The sequence below is a fragment of the Hypanus sabinus genome, chromosome 25, assembly GCF_030144855.1.
Source record: "Hypanus sabinus isolate sHypSab1 chromosome 25, sHypSab1.hap1, whole genome shotgun sequence".
Taxonomy (NCBI): domain Eukaryota; kingdom Metazoa; phylum Chordata; class Chondrichthyes; order Myliobatiformes; family Dasyatidae; genus Hypanus; species Hypanus sabinus.
This window is the reverse complement of record NC_082730.1, coordinates 49,324,032-49,335,153: the sequence shown is the minus strand read 5'-3', so window position 1 is coordinate 49,335,153 and position 11,122 is coordinate 49,324,032. Positions and strand designations below refer to the sequence as shown.

At 42.8% G+C, this 11,122-nt stretch overlaps 1 protein-coding gene across 2 annotated transcripts in view; it reads right to left on the bottom strand.

Annotated features, from left to right (window-relative positions):
• Positions 1–1,757: 1,757 nt before the first annotated feature.
• Positions 1,758–11,122, bottom strand: part of LOC132381224 (ankyrin repeat and SAM domain-containing protein 1A-like) — a 496,261-nt gene continuing 486,896 nt past the window's right edge. The window contains exon 28 of one of the 2 annotated variants that reach the window (XM_059950560.1): positions 1,758–2,394. In XM_059950560.1, the coding sequence (XP_059806543.1) occupies positions 2,391–2,394 (4 nt within the window). In that variant the 3' untranslated portion in view covers positions 1,758–2,390. The remainder of the gene's footprint in view (positions 2,395–11,122) is intronic. The other variant, XM_059950567.1, reaches the window with a different exon arrangement.

Sequence of the window (11,122 nt, the reverse complement as noted above, 5' to 3'; positions counted from 1 at the left end):
TCCTGTGAGATCACTTGTCAGCCTCCTTTTCACCAGTGAGAGACAATAAACAGCCAGTGCAACCTCATCCATTCCAATAGTGGGGCAATCAGAACCACACACAATACTCCAAGCATGTTCTAGACAGTGATTTGGAAAGTTGCAGTATGATATTCCAACTTTTATATTCTATGCCCTGACTTATGAAGGCAAGCATGCCAAATGCCTCTTTCTCTACCCTCGGGGATATATGGACTTGTACCCACATTTCCTTCCGTTCATCAACATTCCCAATGGCCGGACCATTTATGGGTATGTCCTGGACCCTATTTGATTTTCCAGTTGCATCGCCCCACATTTGCTTGAGATTTATCTGCAGCTTTCCACCTGATCTATTTCCTGTTGTAGCCTAAGACAACTATTACAACACCATCAACTTCTGTGACATCCACAAACACGAGCTGGTGGTGATCCTTACAGTGCGCCATTCCTACTGCTTTCTGACAGAGAAGAATGGGGTGAATTCTGCCCTCTGTGACTTCCCTGGGTATAGTGTGCTGCAAACCACAAGATGACACAGATGGCCCCTGCTTCAGCCTCAGACACCCCTGAAGCTAAAAGAAGATTGCTCAGGTCACAGTAACCATCATTGTCAGTGGAGGTCTGTTTTATCTACGGTTGTGCCTGCTCTGTTAGAACCTCTTTACTAGCAACCAATTGCCTCTTCCTCTTCCAGTAGTTCCCTTGCCTGTTCCACTTTCCTGGTGAAAGGGGAACATCAAACCCTTTCTCAGTAAACATGATGGCCCTCCCATAGTTAAACAGGATTTGGGCCCCCAGCCGATCCTCCGCGCAAGTTGATGAAAACGTGAGCTGTGATTCGTCTGTCTGCACCACTGTCACAGGCAGACTCTCCAGGTGGGCAGAGAAAATGACTTGAAGAAATTAAAGCTTCTGTGGAAATAAATGCAGTGTCCTTCTGAATTCTAGGGAATCCTTGATCATGACTGGACAACATGAAGGAGTACAGTGTTAGATCCAATTTATCAGCAAAGACATCAAATTGGTGCAGCACACTGACAGAATGATTCTGGCATGCAAAAGTACAACATGTGGTAGCACTTCTCCCATTGAGTGACTGGCTGAGCTCGGTCAATAAATGCAAATGTACACAGAAGATTTTGGAACCAAGTCAGCACCCAAACAACCGACACTCCACAGGCAGATTTTCAGCCTCTGGAAATAAAGAAAAATGTTTTGTTCAATTACCTACAGCCTGTCATTAAAATGTTAAGGAAAGACCCTGTCTTTATCCCAAACTCTGTCAAAGAGAGAGATTGCCAGCTCATGGAGGAGAATATTCAAGGATTTTCATTGAATCTTCTTGAAAAATGTAACCTTTCCACTGACTCATGGAAATCACTGACCACTCAGTGTGCCGAAGGAACATTCCGGAAAGTGTTGAGAAAATTAAGGCCATGAGATGGGAGTTCATGGAAGTCCAGCCCAGGCACTTGATGCAGCACTTTGCTTTTCAACAACCCACCTGATCCCGAGTACTGGAGACAACAGTGACAGGAAAATCACAAAGAACGTTCAGGAATCAATATAGTATTGCTGTTCCTTTTCTTCACAGTTCAAAGTAAATTTATTATCAACATACATATATGTCAAGATATACAATCCAGGATTCATTTTCTTGTGGGCATACTCAGTAAGTCCAAGAACCATAATGAAAACCGTGCCCAACTGGACGGACGAACAACCAGTGTGCAAAAGGCAGGAAACTGCAAGTACAAAAAATTATAAATAATGTCATGTGGTCAGCAACAATGAATATAGAACTGAGTCAGGTTTTATAAACAAGCATAAACATTTATTAAACTCTGCTCAACAAAAGTGAAAAGTCAACAAACGACTAACTGATCTGGAAGTTAACTGTTATACGGCAACTTAACGAACAGCCAAACTCTGGAATAGTTCTTAAAGTGGTAAATTCGAAAGTCCAAGTCATTTATATAGTCAGTAAGGACAGACTTCCCTGAAAACTGATTTCTTCGAAGACGTGATGTTCCTGCTGATCCCAGCCGAGCAATGCCTTGTCCAAAGGATTCACAACAGAGGAAATAAAACGGCTTAAAGGAACTGACCTTTTTGATGGAAGGTGAACACTGCACAAACCTTCCTGATCGTGCAGGGGTTAACTCAGATGCAGGTCACTATTCCTGAATGAAGATTCAATAAGGTCGATCCTTTACAGAACCACCGAACGAAACCGCCTTTACTCAATCCTTCGGGTTCCCGTACTTTGGTAAATTCCTCACTCTGCAATACTAGACTGCAGAGGTAAAACCAGGGTGCACCAAACAAGAACCGGCAGCGATTGGCGAAAATGCTGGCACAGCGGTTTTTCACCTTACAATAGAAAGTAAAAACCACTTTAAAACCAAACATGAGACAAATACGCTGCAAAACTAACGAACTAACCGTGTGACAACAGGGGTTTTCCCTTGTATACCTATTGGACATGCCATCATTGGACCTCACATCACGTGACCTAACACTGGCAGGAAACTTACATCACCCCACCATCACAAGACAATTACATCATGCTCACAAGGTACTCAATTACATCATGGTCATAAGACAGTTACAAGATACCCACGGGGTATGTAACAATAAATAAACAATAAATATTGAGAACATGAGATGAAGAGCCCCTGAAAGTGAATCCATAAGTGATAGTCACAGAAAATAGTCTTTAAAAAGCCTCAGGCACAGACTTTAAAGTGGGAAATTGGGAATAACCTACTTCCTCACTGTAAAAATTCAATAGAGACATTGATATGTCAAGAAAAACAGATAATTCACACAGGAGTTGAAACGAGTGCTCACAGATTGCCGTGAACACTAAAAGAATCTACAGGGAAAGGAGCAGTGATTGATCTCATGCAGAATACAAGGTCAGAGCTGGTGATGAAAACTGAAAATATACCGGCACACAAGGCTTTATACACCTTCAGAATTTAAACTTTAATAAATGCCTTATTTATTCAAAAGTCATCACCAAATTCCAACCTATTGAAGTGAGAGTGAGTGAGAAAGTGAAAAAGAGAGTGAGAGAGTGTGTGTGAGAGAGAGCAAGTGGGTGTGAGAGAGTGTTGTGTGTGTGAGTGAGTGAGTTGTGTGAGAGAGTGAGTGGATGTGTGAGAGAGAGTATTAAAAAAAAGACTAGCTCAGCTCTTTGTATCAGCAAGTGTGTTCATAAGATGATTTCTATGTTTGACTCTTCAGTACAACTTCAAAAATATCTGGATTCAAATGGTTAGTAGGAAATAGATTGGACATTTTTAGGAAACAAAACATAACAGTTCATCAATAAAAGATTGTCGTCTTCTTTTAAGTATAATATTGCCACTGCTATATTTCACCCTCAGTGTATTATGGTTCAGGAACATTGATATTTATCAGAAGGTATCAAAAATAAACCACTGGATCAACAAGTATTCATTGCTGACTGTTGAGTTTTGGTCAGGGAAGAAGTAATTAATCAAACACTGCAATGAGACAGTGGCTGTACAAATGGAAGATTGCATTCATGAACAAATGTCAGATGGAGATGAATTTCTGCGGGCAGCCAGATTTGAGGAGAACCCTGCATTTGGCAGCTGCTGCTCCCTGCATTTCCCTTGGGGTTGCGGCAGAGTGACGATCAGTCCACGTGGACAGAATCCGTACCACAGTGCAGGGTTGAGCTCTTCAGTGGCTGCAGGAGACTAGTTGAGGAGTGACCTGGCATTTTGCTGCAGCTGATGACAATGAGATCTCCTCCACTGTTAAAACAGTCAGGTGTCTCGTTTCAAGTGGCTGGACATCATTATGGCACTTTTGTGTTGTCCTTCTCCCAGAAGTGGTCAGTGAGATTATGGGTTTAGAACTTCAGAGGGAATATGATCGTTGTTTCTGGCTGGAGTTGGTTTGTTGGTATGGAAGGGTGGCAGTACTGGGCTGAATACGGATGAAGTGAAGGGAAATCACATCAAGGACCAAGTTGTGGTACAGGTCTTGAAGTGTTCCTTCCAAGGACACTTGATCAGGTTTACCTCCATTCTTGGTCCTCACTGGGGTGGGACATTGAAGTTGGGACTGTGGACGGCCTTGAAATTGCTGAAGAACCCATTCACATCCTGGCTTTCAATGAATTACTGAGCCTCCTGCACTCCTTTCACACCCCATTTGTTCTTTAGATTATTAGATCTTTAGATCTGCAGGACCTCTCCCTACAGGTGCCGAAGATTTGTTTCTCTTCCTTTGAGGAATGGTGGAACTTAAAATTCAGGAATGCCTTTTGTTTGCACTTAATCATCTCCTTGATCTCTGAGCTATCCTCAAAACACCAGTCAAGGTTCCTTCTGCTAGGGAAACCAAGAGTTTTTTCCACAGATGCCAATTCTAATGAACTTCAGGACAGACTCCAGGAGGGTGATAGTCAACTGGTTGTCTGTGGCATGCTGCCTGAGAAGATTTACCTTTATGAAGATTTGAGAGCTGAGAGATTGTTTCTTGTGCCATTCTTTCCACGTCCATTATTGTTTTGGGTGCTGTGTGATGGAGCTAAAGGCAGAGAGGCTGGGGTAGGAAGAGTGCGAGGGAGTGCTCTGGGATAGAGTGAAGGAGAGGTTAAGGGTGATGAGTGTGTAAGGGAGCAACTGAGTGCAAGGAGGGATGAAGGGGGAGTTTGGTGGTCAGAACGGATGAGACAAGTTTGGTGTTGTGAAGGGAGAGAGGTTGGGGGCAGAGAGAAGAGGAGGAGTTATTTGGCGACAAGGAGGATCAAATATGAGAAGGAAGGCCTATAGAGCTAATTCATACTTCTTAATGTTCTCAAATCTAACCAAATGGACTCCGTCCTTGCTCCCTTAAGGACATTATCTTCTTTCCACCAGTGTTTTCCCTTATAAAAGCTGTCACCCAAGTTCTCTTTCTTCCCATCAATACCTTTCCTGAACACTTCATATTCATGAAGATTAACTCCAACAAGAAAGAACTGTCATGATAGTACCAATGGAAGGTTACACTCTTAGATTGGATAACACTTGAAACATAAGATAAAAAATAGAGAGAAAACAAGTTGAAGCAGTATCATGAAAAGTATGCTGCCCTCATCTGAAAAGTAGAGTGGTTATTAATACTTTAATCAAAACTAAAATGACATCTAATTCTTTCAGTAAAAATACAATAATGACAGCTATTGGAAAAAATAACATGAGGTTAAATAAAATAACAGTATCAGCTGCTTGTCAACTGAGAGAAAGATCTTTGCAGCTTGAGAATTCAATTCTTTGACTTATATCAACCAAACTTGTTGGTTTTGGATTCCCAGTTCACAGCTTGTCAGAACCATCACAAATAACTATTCAACCTGCACCAGTCTTCACAAAAGAGCTCCGAGCTGCCTTGTTGATAAACTTACTGTGCTTATTGATGTATGTAATGTGTATACTACTACTCATCAGCTTTACATTTTGCATAGGAAGCCTCATGGTCAGTTGATGAATTACTGTGCAGGAATATGCAGCATAAAAGCCAGGACCAACAGTTTCTGGGACAGCTTCTTCCACCAGGCCATCAAATGCTTAATTCATGCTGACGCAACTGCATTTCTATGTTATATTGACTGTCCTGTTGTACATAATAATTATTATACATTGTTATAAGTTGCACATTTAGACGGAGACATAACGTAAAGACTTTTACTCCTCATGTATGTGAAGGAGTTAAGTAATACAGTCAATTCAATTCAAATCTTTGATTATGTTGGCTGTTTTACCAAGGCAGTGAGAAGGGAGACAGAGTCCATGATTGGGGAGATTAGCAAGTTCTCCTGCATCGCTACCAGATGGTCCTGCAACTTGAACTTGCATTCATTTGCTGCCTTTGCCAGGATATTTGCAAGTAACAGGTAAACACCAAGTCACACAAGATTTCTGGGTCAGTTAAAAGTTCGATTTCAGAGTGCCTCCCCAGAGGGGGACAGAGGGGAGGAGAGAGAGCCAGATACAGAGAGACAAATCAGTGAGTACCTATGCATCTGAAGTGAAAGCCACAAATAAAAGTCAAGGGACCAGAAAGACCTTGTAGGTTCTGTGCTACACTGACGACCGCTTTGTGCATCCATACTGAGATTGTCAATTTCATCAACTTTACCTCCAACTTCCCCTTGCACTTAAATTCAATGACCTATTTCTAATACATTCTCCCCTTTCTTGATCTCTCGGACTGCCTCTCTGGAGACAAATTATCTACCTATATCTTTTATAAACCTACTGATTCCCATGGATATACCTTCCCATCTTGTTTCCTGTAAAAATGCCATTCCCTTTTCCCAGTTCCTTCACCTCCACTGCATCTGTTCCCAGGATGAAGCTTTCCTTTCCAGGACATCAGAGATGTCCTCTTCCTCCACCAATGATGCTACCATCACCTGCATCTCCTCCATCACCCTGCTGCTTTAAAAGGGATAGAGTTCTTCTTGTCCGCATCCCATGTGCCTCCACAACCAAAACATCACTCTCCACAACTTCCACCCTCTTCAATGTGACCCTACCACTAAACACATCACCAGCCCTAGCCCCCCATCCTTCACTTTACAAGACCCTACCCCTAAACACATCACCAACCCTAGCCCCCCATCCTTCACTTTACGAGACCCTACCCCTAAACACATCACCAACCCTAGCCCCCCGTCCTTCACTTTAAGAGACCCTACCCCTAAACACATCACCAACCCTAACCCCCCCATCCTTCACTTTACGAGACCCTACCCCTAAACACATCACCAACCCTAGCCCCCCATCCTTCACTTTACGAGACCCTACCCCTAAACACATCACCAACCCTAGCCCCCCATCCTTCACTTTACGAGACCCTACCACTAAACACATCACCAGCCCTAGCCCCCCATCCTTCACTTTACAAGACCCTACCCCTAAACACATCACCAACCCTAGCCCCCCATCCTTCACTTTACGAGACCCTACCCCTAAACACATCACCAACCCTAGCCCCCCCATCCTTCACTTTACGAGACCCTACCCCTAAACACATCACCAACCCTAGCCCCCCATCCTTCACTTTATGAGACCCTACCCCTAAACACATCACCAACCCTAGCCCCCCATCCTTCACTTTATGAGACCCTACCCCTAAACACATCACCAACCCTAGCCCCCCATCCTTCACTTTACGAGACCCTACCCCTAAACACATCACCAACCCTAGCCCCCCATCCTTCACTTTACGAGACCCTACCCCTAAACACATCACCAACCCTAGCCCCCCGTCCTTCACTTTACGAGACCCTACCCCTAAACACATCACCAACCCTAGCCCCCCGTCCTTCACTTTACGAGACCCTACCCCTAAACACATCACCCCCCTCACCTCATGCTCTGCTTTACGGGACCCTACCACTAAACACATCACCCCCCCCCCATCCATTGCGCTGCTTTACGGGACCCTACTACAAAAAACATCACCCCCCCCACCCCCATGCACCACTTTATACTCGGATTGCTCCTTCCATGATTCCCTTGTTCACTCATCCCTTGCCACTAATCTCCATCCTGGAACTTATTCCTGCAAGTAACAGAGGTGCTACATCTGCCTAGTCACCTTCTTCTTCAACTCCATTCAGGGCCCCAGACAGTCCTTCCAGGAGAGGCAACACTTCACCTGCGAATCTGATGGGGTCATCTATTGTATTCAGTGCTCCCGATGGAGCCTCCTCTACATTGGTGAGACCCGATGTAGATCAGTGACTGCTTTGTCAGGCACCTTTGCTCCTTCTGCCAAAGGCAATATATTCCAATAGCCAACCATTTTAATTCCTATTCGCATTCTGACATGTCAGTCCAAGGCATCCTCTTCTGCAACCATGATATCTCTCTTAGGTTGGAGAAGCAACACCTCATATTCCATCTGGATAGTCTCCAAGCTGATGGCATGAACACTGACTTCTCCTACATCCTTAATTTTTACCCCTTCCCCTTCTTCAATTTCCCTCTCTGGTGTCTTAATTCTTTTCCTCACCTGACAATCACCTCCCCATGGTGCCCATCCCCCTTCCCTTTCTCCTATGGCCCCCTCTCCTCTCCTATCAGATTCCTCCTTCTCTATCTTTTCCACGCATTACCTCCCAGCTTCCTACTTCACCCTCCCTCGCCCAGCCACCTGGCTTCACCTCTCACCTCTTGCTTACTCTCCTTCCCCTTACCCCACCTTCCTATTCTGGCATCTTCCCCCTTCCTTTCCAGTCCTGAAGAAGGGTCACTCCTGAAACATCGCTTGTTTATTCATTTCCATAGATGCTACCTAACCTGCTGAGTTCCTTCAACATTTTATGTGTGTTGCTCTGGATTTCCAGCATCTACAGAATCTCTTGTGTTTAGGAAAATTTTACATTCCATGTATATTAACATCAAGGGAAGTTACCAAAATGGTAACTTGCGTGTTGAGCCAGAGGATGTGGATGAGGTCCTGAATGAATAGATCTCATCTGCATTGACAAAGAAGGACACGGAAGATAGTGAATTCAGGGAGGGTACTTTGATAATCTGAGGCATGGTCAATATTGAAAAGGTGGCTTACTTGGAACGACTAAAGGAAGATCAAAACCCAGAATTGATTGAGATCTATCATAGCATGCTATTGGGCCTTTGTCAGCCACAGGAGAGGTACCAGAAAAGGTTGAGAACTGCAATAATATTAAAAGGAGGGCTCAAACCTAACCCTACCTCAAAGAGGAGACATAACAATTGCCTGGAGAAGTAGGGGGTTGAGGATTGGGAGTAGTTTAGAATTCAGCAAAGAAGGACAAAAAGATTAAGGAGGTGGGGAATGGAGTAATAGAACAAGCTCACAGACAATGTAAAAACTACTGCAAACATTTCTATAAAAACAGTACATGAAAAGTAATGGTTAGTGAAGACATTTGATAGGCCCCTATAACCAGAAACAAAGGGAGTTATGACTGGGAAATAGGGAATCATTTGAACATTTAAATGCAAGCTCAAGGAGGCAGAGTTTAAGATATGAGGAGCATGCAAAGATGTCCAGTATGATTTATACAAGTTAGGTGACTGGGCAGACACATGCAGATTCAGTCTGACATGATAAATGAGAGGTCTTCCACATCAGTTTTAGAAATAGATTATTTCTGAATGATGATGTTAGGTATTTTGAGCACAAATCACTGAACATAAGTCTTAAGGAGCACCAATCATTTAGGAAGGCAGCTGATATATTGGATCTTCATTCCAAGTAGATAGGATGTCTTGCAGCAACATTATAGAACAGTGGTGAGACTACTATCTGGGAATTTGCCATTTGCTTTTGTTTTCATAGCTGAAGATGGCTGCTTGTATCAGAGGAAGGGCAAAGAGGGTTTACAGGACTGATTCCAGGGTGGCAGTTTGTGTGTAAGGAGAGGTTGAGCGAGTCAGGTGTTTATTCATTCAAGGAGAATAAAGAAGATCTCCTATATCTTGTAACATTCTAATTCAACTAGAATGTGTAGCTGTAGGACGGAAGCTCCCAATGGCTAGAGTGTCTAGAACTAAGGGACACGCCCTTAGCAGATCAACAGAAAGTTTTGACTCAGCGAATGCAAAAAAGATTAGTGAATATAGGGAGCAGCCAGGACCAGAGGACTAAGTAGATGATAAACCATGATCATGTAAAATAGAAAGTTGGATGACCTTCCCATGCAACGACAGTATTTTTTATGCTTCGATACACGAGAAGCAGCACGACCAGGTTTGCAAGTGTAACATGCTGTAAGGTTTCAATGTTAATGTAATGGCTTCTCTGCAATGTTCCACTGCTGAGGTAATGGTTTCTCTGTAGCAGTAATGTTTGGTTATGACTAGAGATAACGGGGCATGTTAGCCAATGAGTGGGATCTTGTTCTTTCTTGAGTGTCTGGAAGCCGGGAATTCGCAGTCTTTTGCAAGGAAGAGATGAGGAGAGAAGACGCGAATGTAGAGAGTTGGTAGATTGCCGGACAGAGCGGACTTGGAGCGAGGGTCCAAAGGTCAGCGGCAATTGGATGAGGCTTTATCAGTGAGCTCCAACATTGCAGATTAGACTGTTTCATGAGAATGGGCCTTTTTCCTTTTTTGTTTTCTTTACTAACCATAAGAATTATAAACCTCAAATGTTTAATCGCATATTGTGTACTGTTTGTTATTTCATGGTACTGATTTGTAACAGGGGACATATTATGCAGCATCCACCCAAATGAGATTTCTGAAGTTTGGCTGGGCTGGAGTTTGGATCATCCCCTATATTAAGCCACTAGCCAAACCAAGAGTTACACAAGTAATTCTTGCCTCTTTCAAAGTCACCACAAATGCCTGCTTGTGAAGAGCAATTACTCAATTGAGGTGAAGTGGCAGAGTCACCTAGTATTTTTTAGTCTGCAGGAGTTAATACCTTCAACAAAGGAGATATATTTTAAAGAAATATTTTTATAAGATATTAATATTTTTATGATATATATATATTTACAAGATATATTTTAAAGAAAACCATAATGGGTGATCCTGAAATATACAACCATTTATATCTGCTTCATATGGGGACAAATATAACCCTAGATAATGTTTCCATTCAGAGCCAACTGCTTCTTTAAACTATCTCCTTATAAGTCAGTAACCTTAAATTCCTTGGTGTTACTGTGTCAGAGGATCTGTTCTGGGAATAGCATGTAAGTGCCATCACAAATGACAGCACGTTTTCTTTCTTAGAAGATACCGTGTCAAAGTTCAGAGTAAATTTATTATCAAAGTACATATATGTCACCATATATTTATCTGAGATTAATTTTCCAGCAGGAATTCACAATAGAACAGAGAAATACAATAACATCAGTGAAAAATTACACACAAAGACTGACAAACAAATAATATGCAAAAGAAGACAAACTGCAAATCTGTTCCTGGGCATTGGTGTTTTCCATACCAGATAATGATGTAACCTATCAGGGTTCTCTTGACCGTGTATCCATCGGAGTTTATCAAAGTTTTAGATGACATCCCGAAGCTGTGTAAACTTCCAGGAGAGTAGGGGTGCTACCATGCCT